The 21,355-nt window shown below is 31.3% G+C and overlaps 2 protein-coding genes across 5 annotated transcripts in view; both read right to left on the reverse strand.

Annotated features, from left to right (window-relative positions):
• The window catches only part of LOC118187783 (liprin-alpha-1-like), a 295,871-nt gene that overhangs the window by 55,474 nt on the left and 219,042 nt on the right, over positions 1-21,355 (reverse strand). For 3 of the 4 annotated variants that reach the window (XM_085819990.1, XM_085819988.1, XM_035358058.2), the window contains exons 7-9: positions 20,916-21,062; positions 16,224-16,358; positions 12,041-12,124 (exon numbers count right to left, since the gene is read on the reverse strand). In XM_085819990.1, coding sequence (XP_085676116.1) covers positions 12,041-12,124; positions 16,224-16,358; positions 20,916-21,062 — 366 coding nt within the window. The remainder of the gene's footprint in view (positions 1-12,040; positions 12,125-16,223; positions 16,359-20,915; positions 21,063-21,355) is intronic. The other variant, XM_085819989.1, reaches the window with a different exon arrangement.
• LOC146996132 (uncharacterized) lies at positions 4,088-8,627 on the reverse strand. The gene has a single exon (XM_085819759.1). The coding sequence runs from the start codon at positions 4,920-4,922 to the stop codon at positions 4,221-4,223; it is 702 nt and encodes a 233-aa protein (XP_085675885.1). The 5' UTR covers positions 4,923-8,627; the 3' UTR covers positions 4,088-4,220.

The following is a 21,355-nucleotide window of genomic DNA, read 5'->3' on the forward strand; positions in this document are numbered from 1 at the left end:
AGATCACAACCTACTTATTATGCAACTGGATGTCACTAGCTACAGTACACCACACAAAAAGACCTTTGTCACGAACTGGTCTGGTTATGGCAAAGCCTTAAACAACACACCACTCTTCTTTCCAACACTACACACGGGTGATGAGCTAGATGCCTTGGTGAAAAATTTCACTGCAGAAATGCAGGAAGCTCTGAGGAGCAACAGTAAGGAAGTCACTAGCAGGAGAAAATCCTGCAACAAACAGGTAAGAGACCTTATTGGAAGGAGAAATGCTATGTGAAAGCAATGGCAAATATCCAGATATCCCCCGGACAAAACTCTTCTTAACCAGCTCAACCACAAGTCAGACTCCTGACACATACACACACTGACTCACACTGGGCCACTTACCAATCCTCCTTGTCGGGGGAAGATAACTCAGTCTGGAGGGTAACCTCCAAACTGCAGAGATGCCACACCAACATTCCGCTCCTTAAAGGCCAGAACAGAATTGCTTATACTGAGGCTGAGAAAGCCGAGTTGCTAGCCGATCACTATGCTTCTCAGTTCTGCACAAACAACATGCCACACCCTCCTACAGAAAATATTGTTGCACAGACACTTACAAACTATACCTCACAGCCACACATAGACAATATTCCTCCTGTCATCCCATTGGAGGTCTTTAAGTATATCTCCAAGCTGAAAATAAACAAAGTCCAGGCAATGATTGCATCTCAAACAAGATGATAAAGCTAATGGGAATGCGTATGCTTTTCAAATTCATCCAAATCATTAACTTTATGCTTTGCCTAGGCTATTTCCTAACATGCTGGAAAACTGTAATAATCGCACCAATCCTGAAACCAGACAAACCTGCTACCGACACAGTGAGTCATATGGGCCAGTGAGCCTACTGTCATCTCTGAGCAAGATAACAGAGTCTGTTATCCTTCAAAAAGTGCCGGAATATGCTGAAACGAACAAAGTGATTATTGCAGAGCAATTTGGCTTTAGAAGAAAGCACTCAATCGTGCATCAGTTATACAGAGTGACTGAAATGATTGCCTCAGGATACCAAAAGAAGGATACCAAAGAAGAAGATATTACTGGTGAAATTTTCTTAGATGTTTCTAAGGCCTTCAACAAAGTTTGGCTGGCCTTAGAAACATTTAAGAAAATTGTTATTAATTAAGAAAATTGTTAATTAAGTATAATCACCCTAGGTTTCCCAGGATACATCACCAACATCATTACTTCCAATCTAACAGATAGACACTTTATTGTTCATGTCAATCACACTACCTCATCCCCCAGGCCCATCAGAGCCGGGTCCCCCAGGGCAGTCTTTTAGGCCCAATTTTATTCAATATTTACATGAATGATATCCCACAGACACCACAAACCACTTGGCAATGTACGCAGATGATACTGCAATTCTTACACAAAGTGCATCTCAAGGCCCAGTTATACAGGCACTACAAAATCACATCCAGGCACTGGAGTGCTGGCTGAACTCCTGTAAAATTCAAATCAATGTTTCAAAATCTGATGTCATATTATTCACAAAAAAGAGGAATCTTGATCCGAACCTCCATGTTTTAATATGTATGGAACCCATACCCTGGGTAAAGCAAGTCCACTACCTAGGTGTTACACTTGATTATTTGCTCTTATGGTCTCCACACATTACAAATATTATTACCAAGTTCTGAGGACATAAAGTTACACTCGCACCCTTAATTGTTCAGAACAGCGTTCTTTCGACTGACAACAAGTTACTCATTTGGCAAACCATGATGCGAACAATCCTCACCTACGCCTGCCCCGTGTGGTATGGTATGTTTGTAATAACACCATGCAGAAACTGCAAACTGTACAGAATGTAATTTTGAGAGAAATGGTGAACTGCCAATGGTTTATAAGAAACACGCCAATCCCCTGAGAGTTAAACATTACTGAAATTCATGTATATATTGCCAAACTGGGAGAAAAAATTTTCCGGAAAATCCCGGATGTCAATAACAGTGTTATTCCTGTTTTCAACTATGATGTTTCTGCAAATGTAAATAGAAAATGGCCAATGGCTGCTTTAAGACACATCACTTAATTTTTTACATTGTTTTGTATTGTATACTCAGTTAATCTATGTTCCTAATGATAATTAGCCCCACTCTTACCTTGTTATACCTCTTATGTTCCTTTCCATTTATGCTTTCTCTTCTTTACTGCTATTATTATGACACACTATTACTGGCATATCTTTGTAAACCTGCTTATCTGTTGCTTCACACATTACTCAATGCCTCACAGTACCGTCTGCCTTTTTTTTGATTTGCCGCAGCACTTGATGATCTTGAGCTGAGCATTTTTTCGTGTTCGCAAACATCGCTTGATGGACTATGATGTGGACTCTATATTTTACTTGACATGATTTTATTCCTTTCCTCCATATTTCATATGGACTTCACCGAACCACAAGAGAATTATGAATTCACATGTGTTCGAAAATCTTTAAATGTCATGTTATACTGGGATAACGAAAGCATCGCGGGAACCCGCGTTGGTATCGCGCCTGAACCGAAGATGATGTCAGAGTACTTGTGAGTTGATTTAATCCAAACCATAATATAGTTTAATTGTATGCAATCCAGAATACATAAACATTGCATAATAAAAATAAGAAGTTTTAACATATTTTTCATGTATATTTCAACTCAATGACATTTAATAAATTCTCTTCTAAATATTATTCTCAACTCATTTTCATCATTCCCACTGACAATGTATTTCATCCCTGTTTTGAGTATATTTTTTCCAAATATCATGTACTTTCATTACATTAATTTGTGAAACAGCTGTAATACAGCATTATTGATAAAATTTGTACATATTTGCTATGATACAAAAGGTCACCACTTTAAACACACATTCAAAACTCATGTGAAAAGAGGAATGATACAACTAGAATTTCTTAAGTCTGGTCCTTAATCTGGTATCCATAATTAAATGTCTACAGTAAAACCTTACTTCTGTTCCATTCTAAGCATCGATTGAATCAAAAAATACATGAAGAAAATTTTGTATAAGGATTTTATTTGATTTTGTAGAAAAATTAACAACATAAATTATAGTAAGATATCTGACCAAAGAGAATTTATTTATATATACCTTCTGACCATTTCTCTGTGCATGTTATATACAGCCAAATTGACAGATAGAGATTAAAAATATGAACTACATAAAGAGAGATATTAATAGATCAAAAGTTTTAATACAGTCAAAAGTCGTTAATCCGGACGCCCATAATCGGGAATGATCTATAATCCGGACCTCAAAGCTACAAACTTTCTGCGCATGGGTCAACCCATAATGCGTTCACGCATGTGCATATGCATTCACGCATGCACGTATACTTTTACGCATGCGCATAAACATGCACACATGCGCTTTTAATGTATAACGGATGGTATAAGCTAAGCTAAAATTATCTAATTATCTATTTCAGTTAATGTTGCAGATTGCGTTGTTCCTCAATCTTCGAATTGGATCCGGCTTATTATTTTTTGCAGACTGTTAGAGCAATTTTATAAAAGTAAGCTTGAACTTTCGATTATGTCAAATAGAATTTCCGATGCTGGAGCTAACCAAAGGATCTACAAAGCGAAAGCATGTTTCGATGTCCATCAAACAAAAAGTGGAATTGCTGCAAAAAAATGGATAAAGGCATATTCTTTGTTTCTCTAACCATTCCGAAATCTGTTTATCAATTTCATGCTGCTCTGCGGGAGAGGGGAACGTCATGGGGCGCAATGAACTGGAAGTTGATCTATCAGTACTATCCTTATCTTCAGGGCAGATGTTTTTATTTTATTTGGCTTATAATTCATTACTAAATGTAGTATTTCATCTCGATGTACTCTGTCTTTGATATAATTTAAATCAAATTCATTATAAATATCATGAATACACATCAAATAGTTTTCTGGTTGCAATTATCTAATTTCGATTATGCGTAATGCATGCGTGCTTTGAAAGAAATGTTTAATAAAGTAAACAAATTGTTTTAATCATATTAATATTTATTGATCTATAATTAAGTTCATTACAACACTTTCACATAGCACATTGTTTATTTCACACGAACATTAACTGACAATTACTTCACTTCAGTTTGACCAGCAACTAGTGTGTTGCCACATATATGTAACATCTCCCCTCTTTTGGGAAACTCATAGGAATCAATGCATTACATAATTATCATATTTAGATAGTCGATATACATTACGACCACTTCTTGTTTTATATACACAATCACAATTAATACTATTGCTATTATTTTGATGGTGAGGATCATTATGTATTTTTGGATGTTCACTACTTATATTTTCCTCATTCTCATTACATAGATCATAATAGTCTAATGTCACTAAATTCTGATTTTTAGTTTTTCTTAAATGGAATTTATTTCGTTTAATTACCCTATTATCTTTTGTTCTAATCCAATATGATCTAGGAGTTGAATGCTTTTTTAAAACTATAGCAGGCTCCCAGTTATTTTCCCATCTCAACATTACCTTTTCCCCAGGAATAAATTCAGGTCTTTCCCTTGCATGCTTATCATAATAGATTTTAGCCTGTTTCTGCTTACTCCTCACCTTTTCTCTATATTGATCTTTTACAGTTGGTTTCAATTCTGTTTGTGTAACTGGTAATCCTGTTCTTAAATTCCTTCTTAATAGCATTTGACTTGATGATAAATTTATACCTGAAATTGGAGTATTTCTATATTCCAGTAAAGCCTCATTTAATTTCTCTAATCCTGCTTTTCTAAATAAACTCTTAGCTATACCTACCAACCTTTCTGCAAATCCATTAGATTTAGGATATCGAGGACTGCTGGTGATTATTTCAAATCCCCAATCCATTGCGAAACTCTTCATTTTCCAACTATTAAATGGTACGTTATCACAAATTAAAGTTTTGGGTATTCCATGTGTTGCAAATATCGATTTCAATTTACTAGTAACTTCCAATGCACTTTTATTTTTTAGAGGAATTATGTCTACCCATTAAGTAACATCCTATTACTAGATAATTTTTCCCTGCATACTCACAGATATCAGCACCAACCTTTTCATAAGGTAAACTGGGAATTTCATGAGAAACAAGAGGTTCTTTTACTGAACCTATCACAAATTAGGCATTTAGAAATCATATTCTCAATGTCACTGTTGATTCCTGGCCAAAATAGTACTTGTCGAGCCCTAGCTTTTGATTTTTCAATCCCACAGTGAGCTTCATGCAATAACGTTAACATACACTTGTTTAAAATAAGATTAGAGTTCTTAGCACTCATTGTTTCATAAGTTTTCACAGGCAAAACATTCACTTCAGACCCTGTGTCCAACTTAAAAGTCACAGTTGTCCCTTCAACAATTAAAGTTTTAGTCCACTCTTTTTATGATGATGTTGAGCACACACTTTTAGTTCTTTGAACATTTATGGAATTCACGAAGAATTCATTATCAGATTCCCTATATACATCTCCGTTATCATGCTGAGAAACAGTCTGGATGTGCTTCAGTCTGCACATAGTCGAAAAGTGATTTAGTTTGCCACAATTAAAGCATTTTTTCCCATATGCTGGACATTGTCCATTAACGTGATGTCTGTTGCATTTTTTACAAAAAGATGTCTCAGTATTTGAAGTGTCATCACTTCATCCTCTGTGCTTCCTCACTGCTAAGGCTGCATTGGCTCCTCCTGTCCGATGTTGCTTCACTTTTTCTCTAGTTACGCTGTCAACATTGTGTTCTCTTAACGTTTGAGCACGAGCTTTGCTCAATTCAGCCGCTTTCCCTAATTCAATTGCTTTTTCCAAACTCAGATTATTTTCTCGCAGCATCCTCTCCTGTAAACTGGTATCTGATACTCCAAGGACAATGCGATCACGTATGACAGAGTCACTCTGCTCACCAAATTCGCAAGATTTTACAAGTTTTTTTCAGGTCAGTTGTTTTTTTTTAATTTTGATACCCTTTAGATCATAATTGTTCTTTATTTCATAAATTACGGTTTCATAGTTTTAATTTTATAATTTCTGCATTAAAGACTTTTGACTGTAATAGTAAAATAGACACTCCTATATCTGTGGACAAATCCTTCCAAGATCTATCATAGTTATGGAAAATACATAATAATGATATTCATATAACATACACTATCAACTGAGTCAAAGTTTAAAATATGACTTGAATGATTTTCAAATAGATAATACGTAGTTGCTAAAAGATATAGTTGGTAAATTTGGTAATAGCTGCTAAAAGAAATAGACTCAGAAACAGATTGTAACATAGTTCACTGCAGCTATACAGAGGATAATCACACATTTTTTGATGATTTCCATTGTAATTACAGAAATATTTTACCTACAATTTTTATGTTTAAATGTTCTATTTGATAACTCTTATACTTCACTATTTTCATATACCATAATTTCCAAGACAAAAAAATCCTTTTGTAGTATCGGAAAAGGTATTTTATCCCAGTGCTCTTGAGCAGGTTTCCTTGAGCAAGTCTAAGGAGGTTGTAGGTCAGTGTTATGACAATCTGCTTTTTAAAAGTCCAAAAACGCAAAAATACATTGGTGATAGAACAGGAGATTTAGTAGAGATATGAGTGAAATGTATGGCCTTGATACCCATTTATCGTTGCATTTCCCCCCGGAAATTAAGGGTAGATTTGGAAGTTTAGCTACCTGCTTTGTCTTGATGCAGTTCTATTGATTGATCACAATGTGTGTAAAGAGAAGGCACTCCATTTTGAAAATTGGGCAGAATTCTGCAGCGCGTTTTGTGTTCGGCAATATATCATGGAGAAAAACGATGCCTATTACGTTTTTTCACCTTTTTTAAGAAACAAATCGCATTAATTATTTTGTTTACAGTTGATACTGAGCATTTAAATGATTTTACAACTGTCTTTTCACTTAGTGGATTTTCTTTTAACATTAAAAATCTTAATTTTGCAGCAATCGAAACATTCAGTTCTTTCCTTGGATAGGTATTTGGAACAATTTTCCACTTGAAGCTAAATTTTGATGTCATTTTCCTTTGTTACTGACAACATTACCTATTGTAACTTTAGATATAAAAAAACTATGGCTTTTACAACAATGTTTTTTAATAACCAGATATGAATAATTTTTTTCAGAAAGAACACAAACATAGCCTTCCATCTCTTGCTTCTTTAAAAGCGACATTTTGCATGAGAGCAAAACTTTCAAGTAGCAGCTGATAATTTATACTTTCAAAAATATAATTACAGTTAAAAAAATTTCTAAGTTTTTTTTTTTTTTTTTTTTTTTTACAACAAAGCAAAATCATCTAAAAATGTGCAAACAGCCTCTGTATACAGTCCAGATATACTGTGAGTGATAGGCTGAATAAAAGAGGACTGTATGCATAAAAAACCATGGAATGCACCAGGATGCCAAATGGCGTCAGTACAGACTCCACCTAGCACTCTCTAGGAGATTCAAGGCATTATAGGTCTGAATAACCTTTGTTACTCCTGGAACTTTTGAACACAGCATGGAAAATTGCTATAAGGCTTGCATTTGAGTCAGGCTTGATTGTGCAGTTCATAATTTTTTTCATATATTTCCAAAACGTTTTAACATCAATTTTTTCTTATTTCACTTTATATCATATTTTCTATGTTCTTATTTATTTATTTCTTACAAAAATAGGCAATTCTGTATTTTGAGGACATGCCAGGAATTTTGTGCAGTTTCTTTTTTTTTTAGCTTCAAAATTGTTCAAGTTACATAAGTTTTTATAGTTATTCTTTTTATTTTTTCCCAACAGTGCATTTGTTCTTAATCCCAGGGAAGATGCTGAAGCCACATTTGAATCCGTATTGAGAAGAAAGGCACTTTGTTTAGTTTTCTATTCTCATATGCTAATAATTAAAATTTTTCTTGAAGAATTGTCACTGACACTTCTATAGTGCATCATGCAGTGTTATTTAACTAATAGAAAAGGCATTTCTGCTTAGACATCACTGATCTCAATCATTTAGTAGATATAGCTGGCTACTGTACAGACCCTTATGGAGATAATGTCTTCTATGAGGTACTGTTAATATCCCTTGACACTGTAGAGCAAAGAACTTTAAACAATTCAAAAACTTCTGAAATGTTTTGCGATATGTGCAAGTTCCAAATATCATTTCCCATTCAAACTTTGTTAATACTCAATGCATATTTCACAAAACATTCAAGAGTCTAACAGACAACACTGACAACAATCTGATTCTTTTATACCATTTTAAAGCAATGCAGCAAACACTACTTGTAAATTTTAATTTTACTATAGCATGACTTTGGGCTGTGCACAAGAATGAAGTAAAATTTAATTGATAAATAATACATACTGACATATTAACAAGTCAAATAAAGCAATAATAAAGTTGGTTGCAATATATGCACATTTAATCGTGCACTTTTCCCTCTATCTCAGATGTATGAGAATGAGGAGTTCTAATGACTTAATTTTCACATGATAGAATAATGACAAAATATGAGAACTTAAATTGCACAATATCACACATAGTTTCATGGTGTGTACAGCCATGAAAATCATACCTTCATTCAAAGAGCTGCAATAGCAAAGCAATATCAGTATTTCATATATGTATATTTGTGCTCACAGTTGTGCAAATATGATAATGGTTATATTAAAGTTTTATTTAGACTTACATTAAGGTAACATTTACTATGGTGCATTATGTTAATTATCAATAAGATACAATTCATGCCTGTTTAGCTGATTTTTTGCACCTTATGAATATTTTATTTCTTTAATGCAAATAAGGGGGGTGATGAACAGCACATATTAAATTTGCTTATATGGAGGCACAAATATATACATCAGTAACATTTCATATAATTTAGTAATTTTCTCTTTTGCTGACACATAAGCCTTTAATGATCATTTATTTAATCTTTCATGAAGATTTATTTAATCTTTCAAGTTAGATTATTTTTCACCTTATATATAGTTCACCAGTTTAGCATTTTTATTTTTATTTTTTTTTACTATTTATTCTCTCCTTGCTTTTTAATAGTATTTAGAACTGCAATGCTTAACAAAGAGTTCTAAATCGTTTTGTTGCTCAAAAATGCATGGAATTTTAACTGCTTTTGCATTCAGTTGCCAAATTTCTCAGTTGATTTGCATTCTTTGTTATTACTTTCAAAACAGTATTTTAAATCATGTAAAACTGATTTACATTATAAGCCTCATTGTAATCACAGATGTAAAAGTTATTCCCTAGTGTGTGCATTAATTTCCTAGATGACAGAATATCTAAGAGCTACTTGAAAAGTATAACAGTACTATAACCTGTATTAAATTTATTTACACAATAATTTATATGCTATTTTCATAAACTTTGAATCCTAGGTAAGACTTCTGGCTCATGAAAGAAAGTAACTGAGTAAACTTTAAAGAACGTGTTAATGTATACATAGTAAAAAATACATCTACTAAAAAAGACCAAAGTAAACATTAGATGATTGATAATTGCCAAAAATTAACTTTTATTTGGCATTACTTGGATATGCAAATGGTTTTCCTTTAAATAATTTTTAAAGGAACTAGTTATTTTTATTACAATTACATATAAATAAAATAAAATTTACTTTGCAAATATTTAATATAACTCTCATAACATTAAGTATCTTATAATTTAACCGCTGATAACACATGGCAATTTACAAGTTTTAAGAATTCATGCATACTATTAAAATAAATTTTTCTGTACTAGTATACAAAGTTTACAGATAACTTGAGAAATGGTACTTCAACTGAAAAGTGCAAATTTTATTCTTAATTGCTTTAAATAGAGCCTATAATTCCTTTGGATAAAGCATACTTTATCCAAATACTTCCCAAATATACAATCATTTATTTATACAAAATAATTATTCATTTTATTTTATCTAAAGCAGCTCAATGTTTTTAGTAAAACAGATGAAGATATCAGTCAGTATACATGCAATACTTCAGGTAAAAAAAGATTGATAAAAAATTATGCTTGATTCTTGGAACCTACAGTACAAAATTAATATACAACTACCAGCTGAAAATTCCAAAACTGTATTGAGTTACTTAATTTAAGCAAAGTCCTCAATTAAAATTGGGATGGCAATCAGCCTAAGCTTAAGCTTGATTTTAATATTGATTGAGAGCAATTGCCAGAATGCAATTCAAAGGTCTTATCCTTCTCTTCCCTAACCACAACCTCTCAAGAGGACTTTTGGCTCAAAGTGCATCTATACCTCTCAAGGCAAAGACACCAACTCACAAATGTGCATGATTACTAGGGATTCAAACCTGAATCCAACGGCATTACAATCAGCCAACATCTGCTGATCACTGCACTATCTAAGAAGGCGAAAATCTCAATGAATGTAAGTGTACATGCAATTTGAAACTATTAAAGGTGAAAAAATGCACCTGCATCTCTATTATGATATATACTATGAAAATAAGAATACAAAGAATATTGTATAGATTCATGCAGATATATGTACATAAACTCTGGATTTCAGTACATTAAAGAGTTTACGTTTCTGCACATTATTAAATATATTTCATTGATACCAGTTAGATAAATGTCAAGGACAGCTAATGATTGCTAGACTGGAAGTTGATCTGTTGCAGTTGGACACCTCTGGAGATCGAAATATACCATAAAATACTATTGCAAACTTTTCAAAGTGATTTCTTCCTGGACTGGAAATACTAGTCAAGAAGAACACTGTTATTCAAATGCTATGTAATAGTCACTGAAAATTATGCTTGATAGTGTCTGCATGGAGAGGAAAATGGCTGTCTCTATTGCCAAGAAAAAATATTTTGCAAATATAAGGCAATCCACTTATGACCACACAGCAGATACTGCTAAACAAGAATATTTATGTAAGATTGCTGCTTACCAATACTGCTTAAACTGGCTTCTATGTAATGTGATCAATGCATTTCTTATCTTTCTAGAAGAAGAATATAAGACAGTGCTTCATCAGAAAAGCCCAAATGATTGAATACAAGATCTCATTGCTTAGTAGTTAAGTTTGATATTTTGAAAAAGCAATTTTTCAATATATGTATTTGAAATATACAATTTTCAATCAAATGTCTGCAAAAGACACAGTTTTCATGGCAGTGATAGTATGTTTAAATGTGATAAATGACTGCATTGAATTGTATACTTCCAGAAAAGGTTCTATATCTAGTCAGAGGTGAATTAGTAAATTCCTACATCAGGAATTTTGGAAGTAGAGTTCTTTTAATAGATGATCACAGGATCTCATCAAAACTATTTGATGGATAAACACTTTGACAGTGAAAATACCATTTAATTAAACTGCTTAGGGCAATCAACAGGTCTGTCTTTTTAATCAAATTTGGAATGCCTTAGAATCGAAAATTTAACTTTTCAGTCCTCTCTCTGGAAACTGCAGGATGTAAGATGTGTCTTTGAAAGAGAAAAAGCCTTAATTCTACATAATTTAACCAACCGGTAGATGAAATACATGAGTAGATTTTGAAATACCTGCAAATCAACTCATAGTTATCAAACATCACATTACATATTTCTATCCACAGCGAAAGATATATCATGATTTTCCTCCTGCCATACATATATTTCCTTCACAGATTTTTACCATGCAATCCTGTAGCATATAAATAACATAATGTATTAATCTTAAAAGCACAGATGTTTATTTTTATATAGTAAAAGTACTATCGAATTTTTCAGTTACCCTTGAATTTTGTACACTAGCATGATTATATGATAAAAGTTTCATATGAAGGTAAAATTCAGATACACAGTTCAGTTGCATCCCTAGATAAACATAATTTAAAATATTAAAAATACTTCTTTTTCTGATGGAAAAAATATTCATTTGGAATTATACTAATCATATTATATTTTATCAAGTTTCTGTATTATGAGATATGATGCAATCCAATTTAAAAAAGCATACTCTAGAAAGTTCTGTACTTTTCTCTTCCAACTGCTGTTCTAACCTAAGAAGTCTTTCTTCAACACTTCCTTGTCGTTCATGAATCTAAACAAAATTTAGTAAAATTAAACAAATATTTACATAGGAATTCATCAGAAATTCTAAAAAGACTAACAATGATAAAAGCAAAAAGTTATTACAGACGAAAATTACACAAAATTACATAAAAGTTAGCTGCAGAAAAGACACTGAAGATTCACAAAATGTAATAAAAGAAGTTGGAAAAACAGAAATATATCTATATATATTCTAAAAAAAGTAATAATGAGTAAATGAATAAATGTAAAACTTGCAATAAAGCTGCTAAGTAATAGATTAATAATTTATTATTAGAAAAGTTTTTATATATATCTCCAAGGAAGCGAAATTCTGTTAAAAACCATTAATTAATTATTAGAAAAAGTTTTTTTATATATTATCTCCAAGTAACAGAAATGTTTTGAAATGTGACGGTACTCAGTGATAAAATGTAAGAGGGTTGCCATAAAAAGTGTTGTTCTCTGTTTTAGATAATTTAACCTTAAACTGGGGAGAAAATCTTAATTTAAATTTAAAAGTTACCTGGAGATTTTATGTATATATATATATACATAAATTACTCAGTGATAAAATGTAAGAGGGTAAGTTTTATGTATATATATATATATACGTATTTATGTATATATATATATACATAAAATCAGGAATTCTAAGAAGACTAACAATATATCAGGAATTCTAAGAAGACTAACAATGATAAAAGCAAAAAGTTATTACAGACGAAAATTACACAAAATTGCAGAAAAGTTAGCTGCAGAAAAGACACCGAAGATTCACAAAATGTAATAAAAGAAGTTGGAAAAACAGAAATATATATATATATATTCTAAAAAAAGTAACTATGAGTAAATGAATAAATGTAAAACTTGCAATAAAGCTGCTAAGTAATAGATTAATAATTTATTATTAGAAAAGTTTTTATATATTATCTCCAAGGAAGAGAAATTCTGTTAAAAACCATTAATTAATTATTAGAAAAAGTTTTTTTATATATTATCTCCAAGTAACAGAAATGTTTTGAAATGTGACGGTACTCAGTGATAAAATGTAAGAGGGTTGCTGTTAAAAGTGTTGTTCTCTGTTTTAGATAATTTAACCTTAAACTGGGGAGAAAATCTTAATTTAAATTTAAAAGTTACCTGGAGATTTTATGTATATATATATATATGAATAGTTCATTTTAAGCTTTTATTGCTGTTTTAAGGAAATCTGAACTTTCCTGTATAAGCTCTTAATATCCAAGTTTAGCTAAATCTTTAATAAAACAAGACTCGAGCTCGAATTTCAAACTATAAGAATTCATCATAGCCTCTTTATTCTATGGCAAATTCTGTAAGAACTTCACTGATATGTATTATTAAAGAATACTTTTTTGGTTTTCTTAATAATTTCCTATATTTTAGAAAAAATTCATCTCAAATGTATCCTTTATTTATTGTTATGCTAATAATATTAGATACTAACTAAATAATTTAAATTTACACATTGCATTGCAGGAAATAATTACAAACTCTTCCTTGTATACTGTAAATTTTTTGTAGCTCCTAGAGAAATTTCTAGAAAATTTAAAAAAAAAAAAAAAAAAAAAAAAAAGTTCACAAATTTGATGATTGTAAAATTTATAAAAAGAAAATAAAGCTAAGCAATTTTTTATTTTTAAATTAAAACACATTTTTTAACCACGTTGTATAATAAAAAATACAGAGATACTTTGGTATATGTCATTAATCTGTTCTAGATTCTTGGGTGTACAACATACTGAACATTTACCAAATGAACTTTTCCAATAAATAATAAAGGGCAAATAATGAACCTATTTTTATAAACAAATCCTATTGTTATTATTATAACACCATTTAATATTAGAATACAACTGCAGTGAATGAAATACATCAGAGGAATGAAATATATACCATTAACAAAGCACTACACATGATATGGTACATAAACGTTTTTTGCTATCCAGATCAAAAGCAATTTTTCAGCATACTCTTTATTTATCTTTGTTTGGTAATCGATTTCACCTCTTTTGCAGCACAGACTGATTTAATAGTCTTTTTGTAGCCCAGTCATAAATGTAGTCATTGCACTTGGCATACGTATGTATGAAATAGCCAAGCTTCCTATCCAGATGTGCATGTCATCTTCATACTTTTCAAGAATTCTCTCTCTCTCTCTCCTTTTTTAACCTCCATTGTGCTCCTAATAATTTTCTTCATTGCTCGGCTGCTCTCGTTCACTTTCCTAAAATTCACTGTTAATGAATTTACAAAAAGTTTTCATGAAGAAACACAAAATCACTTGAACATTCAGAGCTATAGCATGGGATCTTAAATGAGTAGTAGCAATAGGCATACTGCTGCTCACTGGCAGTCATACCATTGTTTCAAAAGAGTAATCAAAAGTAGTGAATACAACTGTGACTCATTAAACTAGCGTTGTATTCCAAACAAATGTTGTATAGTACCAAACAAAAATTTTCGCATCCACACACATTGTATACCAAAAAGAGGGTATAAAAAAGCTGACATATACTAAGGACTATATGAGATTTTAAGTAATCTGTGCTTTTCATATAAACTATATACTATTATAGTTCTTTTGGTAGAAGTAGGCTTTAAGCGTCTTAAAGCTCATTTTAAATATTTGATGCCATTTTCTTATTTTAATAATATTAATGAATCACTTTAAATTTATTTAAAAATGTTGTTGTTGTCTTGTCCAAAAGTTTAGAAAAGTCAAATAGGGCCAAAAATATCAAAAATAAGCTACATTGATGATCCTTGAATTTAAAAATGTTTCAGAGTTTAAAAATGTATGATAATATAAGCAATTTAAATAATTCAACACTATAGCTCTGTCATTTTAGAAAAAGGGTTTATTATTTTTCATTTTGTTCATTTCTAATTTGTTCATCATGTATAAAATTATTACACTAAGCTAAACAGAGAAAACTGCAGTGAAAATTTCACTTTATCATAGAAAACTATTCTAAAATCCTGCAAGGTCCTTGAAAAAATCACAGCTATTTTCACAAAGAAACCAAAATAAATAACATTTAGAAGAATTCATAAATTTGATGCAGTTCAGTCTAAACAATGATAAGATAATTTAGATGGAATGATTTGTTGAGGACTGATGTACAACCATTTAATTTTTACCATTTTCTTACAACTTTGAACGTTAGTTTCTATTTTTTAAAGAAACAAAATAAAATGACTTCAAACTCCAAAACTTTTGAAGTCATAGTCTTCTTACATATTCTGATAAACAATTAAGTTATTTAACCCTGTCATTGGCATGACCGGCTTTATCTTGTCATGAGATTGTTTGTCACTTGGTATATATTAGCTTCTAATTTCAGATAGTTTGCTTTCTTACTTTCTGTAATAACATAGATATTAATGTAATAATTTATGGAAATAGAGATTAAAATAAGTAATTATACAAGCTTAGCTAATAAATGCTGTTTAAATATAGGTCTTCTTGACAGATCGAAAAACCCACACTGCTCAGACGGTTAAAATATTAGCACAGAATGTAAATGCCTACAGTCTAACAGAGATTGTAGATAGAATACAGTACTTCATTAAATTTTAAACTTGTTACAACTAAAACTGAATAACATTTCTGTATATAACCAAATAATGTGTGCTTTAGTATCCAGTTCTTTTCCCTTCATAAAAATTGTTAGGTTTCATTTAAAATTACTGTATTTTAAAAATAAAAAAATAGCTATTATAATTAAAGCTTCTCTGCAAATAATACATTATATAGAGTATAATTATGATATATATAAACAGACTTTCAAGAACCAAATACTCATATCATGTTATATCTGTGATGGTTCAAATGAAATTGAAATTATAACTGAAGTATTCCACTAATGAGGAAACAACATTTCTACTTGTTGATGGTTAACAGTTTAAATGTAAAATATATGCAGTTATTTGTTTTATATATATGAATTATTAGCAATAAATATTGGAAAATATATAACCATCTTGGATTCTTTAATAAAACTTACCTAATAATACACAGGAAAAGAAAGGGGGAAAAGAAAAAAACAGCATAAATAAAAACAAATGCAATCAAATGCAGTTACCTGACTAATAGCATCCATTTTATTCTTAGCTTCTTCGCTTGCATCTTTTGGGGAATCAGTTTTAGGCGAAAATTGTGCAAGTTTCTGTTCTGCTAATTCTAACCTCTCCTGCAAAGCCTTGATTTTTTCTTCACTCTATGAAAGTAATTTTAAGATCATGTTTTACTCATGCATAATTAAAGAAACATAAATCACAACAAGCTCTTATAAAAGATTCACTATGACTAAGTTGCAACACACAAGTATTCAATTGCTTTCCCCCTCCCTCTTTTCCTTATTTTTCTGAATACTACATCCTATAAAATACCTATTTTCTTAAAAAATGTTTTTCTTTCATTAATATTAATTCAGATTAATATTATTAGTCATAAGTTCACTATGAGTATTAAAGAATAAAAATTAATATTTACATTCTCAAGCTGGAGAGGAACACAAGACAACTAAAACAGCTTAAGAAAAAATTGTCCTTATAAGAAATACTACACTAAAAATGAAAAATTAAAATTTTGTATAAGCATGTAGTTTTTGAGATTCCAAGTTTGCGCAGATCGGGAGATTGTTTGATCATGAAACAGTAAATAAGCAAAAGATAAAAGAGTAGCTAAAAATAAAGATGCTTTTTCACTTAAAGACATATAAACTTTTCTTTTTTTCCCTTCTATTTATTTATTTTTTTTTTTTTAAATTTCCTTGGCACCAGGTGTCACAAGTTTGGTTTCACTTCTTTCTTAGCAATAATTTTCTTTATAACGATCATGTTTTTACTTTTCTTTTAAATTGAAATGGATTCCACGAATTGGCATGAGATGAAGAAACCATAGGATTTGCCACAAGATGAACAAACACTATCTTGTTTTTTTCAAAAAAAGAGATGGTCTTCACAAAAAAAGAAAGATTACATTTGAATAACTAGCTCATAAAGGCCAAAATGGTATGCAGTCTTTGGATCATATCGGAAAGGAAAAAAAAGTGAACAAGCACAATTGTGGTTTGCTGGGTCATTCTTTTTTGTTGCTGTCATATGATTTATTTATTTACAACATCATTAGCTAATGTCTATTGAATATCATAAACTAGTGTTTGCTTCAAATGATTAAGTAGAATAATTATACAATAGATACATGAGCTGTTGTGTTCTTATCATGTCCTGGTATTAAAACTGACAAATACAACAAAATTGTAGAAACTTATTTATCGACTTATTCATGAAAAGAAAAAATAATGCAAGCCATATTTCTTCTACTACAACCAGTTTTTGGATAATTTTGAATGAAATTACATAATGTTCATTATTGCTGCTCCTGATCGTTCTGTTTTGTCTAGATTGAGCCATTGGGGTAAGAAGGCAATATTCACTAAAAATGCCTGATATGGTTTTAATGGAAAAGTACCAAAATGGATAGATATCTTATTTAATTGTCAAAAAAAGATTCAGAATCATTATTACAAATCAATATCTATAGTTTCTTCTAGCAGAAACACATAAAGATAAATGGTCTGGCATGGATGGTGTGGTGTGGTGTATTTAATTATGGCAAAGCACACTAGGGCTATCTGCCTAAAGGGAGGGATGCCTTCATGGAGGAATTTCTAAGGGAAACTGGCTTGTATACTCGTTACACATGGGGAAAACCATGAAAACACCCATGTAGCCAGCCCGTTTGCGGGATTTGAACCTCGGACCGAACTACCAGTGTTCAGCGACTTTACCGCTCGGCCGCTGGTGGGCAATGGCATGGATGAAATCACATACATGATGAATGCTATATGGTAGAACTTCCTGCAGGTATTCTGTAACTCTTCCACAAGTTCAAGCATATCATGATATGGTTGCAACTGGCATTCTAATATATCCTATACATGCCTATTTGGGGAATAATCTGAAGATCTAGTAAGTTAATGGAAGATTATAACATGCAGAAAATTTCAATATAGTTTGCCACAGTAGTCAGATATTATAGTGCTGAATGCCACAGTACTGTCCAATAGTTCTCTGGTTGTCAACAATTTTGTTGCATGCATATGGGTTCATAATAGATTGAATGCATACAGGTACGATGATAGGTTGATAAAATTTATTTTATCAAAAGAAACACTTCAGAGTTCTGGAACTTTCCACAAAAATAGTCATAAAATTCTTCACAGTATAACAGAATATAATCAGTATTTACATTTTAAACTACTAAGAATGTTAAATAGAATGCAATGCAAAGCGCATTTAAAGAGAGAAGATAATACAGAGATATATCAGTACTCCGAACTCATGCTGATCTAACAGCTAACAACTGACAGCAGATGATCTCTCTGGCCTTATACAGCTGTTATCTGGCCTGGCTGCCCAAAATTATCTAGTAGTACTTCTCAAAATTACTGGATGGCATATAAGGGCCGGTACAATTAGTTGCATATGAAATCATTACAGTTATTAAATTACAATACCTATTAAGGCGATACAGGGACCAAACCCAAATGTTGCCAAATTTATATCATCTTGCAATATTGTAAAGGCAAATCTAAGTTATGTTGTATCTGTATATTTATTTTTTGAAATTTGTTTTATGAACCTCCATTTAAGAAATCCACGAGTCGCCACTGGCATCATGATTCATTGCTCAACATGATGCAGTTCCAGCCTGATAAATTCTACATTTTTTTCCGGCTCACTAGTGTAGGACTGCCTTCAGGACTGATGAGCTAGGGATAACATTAAAAGCAGCACAAATAATTGCTGGCTTTCTTACAATGACATATTGTGATATACTAAGGTAAAACAGAATGTGTAGCTCTGAATGGCAAACAGCAAAGTTCCCAATATGCTTCTGGTAGCACTTGCTGTTGAACAACTAATAAATGTAGTTGTCATAAGTATACTAATTTGCTTAGGATAAGTATGGGAGCTCAGTTAGAACTGCATCATTTCTTCATCTGATTCTACCATTACTTTGATCCATGTTCTAAGCAATTCATTAACATAAGCAATTCATTTCTTTTAGGCAAATTATATGAACCTTGCTGAATTCACGAATTGGTTTTATTATAGTTATAAGGGTCTTCTGACTTTTATATAGATTCAGTCTCATATGGCAAAGTGAATAAACAATGCTTCATACATATGACTCATGCTATACATTTGTTGTGTATTATACTTTTACACTGTCAAGGTGATGCATTTTTTTATCGCTTGCATACTAAGATGTCTTTACAAACTTAGTTTCATGATTATCAGACTTTTTTTTTAATGTGACTGCTTTTTGTTATAAAATATAGAAGATTACTAATTGCTTAATGCAAATTCTTAAACTTAACTTTATATTCTGCATTTGATAGCATAGAAAGTGAAATTCTTCTAGTTGTACGAACGGCTAGGAAAAAGGCACTTACGTATTAATGCCACCGCAGATTCAGATTTGGCAGTTTTTAAGTGCTGCCAATCTACACCTAAAATTTTTGCGACAAATCATAAATTAAAGCACTTTATTTAAAATCAAAGTAGTCAATTAGATTTCGATGGAAAATGGGCCGATATAGAGTTTAACATAGATTTAAAACAGTCTATTTTCTTTGACCTGATGCTGTTGCCATATGAACTCTGCTAAATAAGATTCTAAATGATGTCTTGCTGTTCCCCTATGTCTCTTGTTCTTCCATTTAGCACTGCCCCACATTCTCTTGACTGTTTGTGTATGAACTCCTGTATCAGGATCAATAAAATTGTATTTATGATTAGCTTTAGCATGTAGGAATCCTTCTTTTCCTATTCTATTTGTTTGGTAACCTTTCCAACTGTCAAAATAAATTTTGTGCTACCGTCTGCAATGTTTTTAATAATTAAGAAGAGTAGAGCCAGTTCTACGAGGAACAGTGACAACAAATGAATCTTTTGTTTCTCTACATATACCACCAAACACCCATTGTTCGGGTAATATTCGACCACAATTATTTTTATGTTTAGTAAAGAAACTTTCATCAATTTCCATATTTCAATCTGGTCCACCTATTTTCTTGTTTGGTTTATTTTCCATATCCAAGACATATAATTCATGCATGTAATTGTTCCAATCTATAACAGTTTTATCGGATAAATGAAGTTGCTTTTCAGAAAATTGAATCGACGTCAACTCCACACACCAGCAGTATATGAATCTCAAAGCTGAACAAAATGGAATTCTGCTTTCTTCAAACCAGATGTCTTTTCCAAGTCCCACTTGCTGATCACACTGTCTTAAATTACATTTCTAAAATATATGCTAACCAAAATAATGTTTCATATCATGCGAATTGGTACATTTTCATTTTTTTTTGGTAAAATATTTCACTCCTGGAAAAATAAAATTGCATCTTCTGTGTTTGGCAAATCGAAAAGATGCATTTTCGTAGCACTAATAAATGGCATCAAAAATCAGCAAACAACAAGGCAAAAAGAAGTCCACAAGATAACTGCATGCGAACGAAAGGATTGCTCTTTATTGTCGCATCAGTGCAACTTCTGCTGTGGTGCCGTTAATACGTAAGTACCAGAAAATCTGATGCATATTTTCAGCATACCAAAACTTAAATATAGTCAATAATTAAATTATTCAAAATTTAAATAAATTAAAAAATACCAATCAAAACGATTCAAAAGTGCTAGATTTGAGAAATTAAGTCACATTATCAGTAAAAAACATCAATTTCACTTTGTTCACAACTTACCAATTTTAATTGAGCTTCTTTATTGGAAAGCTCTTGATCAAGTTTCTCATTGAGATCTCGCAAGGAGGTTGATTCTCTTTGAGCATTTAAAAATCTTTTTTCTAAAGTTATAATTCTTTCTTCCTGGTCTTCTTTCTGTGCATGCTTCTGAAAAAAATAATGCATATTAACGGATGAAAGGTTTTGAAGATTTATTTCCTAAAAAAAGAAAAGTTTTTTATATATCAATAAACATACTTTACCTAAACAGGAATTATCTAAATGAATAATTTTCTGTAATATACCCCCCAATTTACTAAAAGAAATAACTAATTTTTAAAATACATAAGTGCCTGTTTCTGAATAATTATCTAAAGTGTATTACTGCTTGTTCATAGATTCATTTCTTTTCTCTTTCAGTATATAAACAAAAAATAGAATAAGCTAAGACTTGCAGGAAA

The sequence above is a fragment of the Stegodyphus dumicola genome, chromosome 7 (genome assembly GCF_044657685.1).
Source record: "Stegodyphus dumicola isolate Sdum_Otavi_A_Nest chromosome 7, ASM4465768v1".
NCBI classification, from domain to species: domain Eukaryota; kingdom Metazoa; phylum Arthropoda; class Arachnida; order Araneae; family Eresidae; genus Stegodyphus; species Stegodyphus dumicola.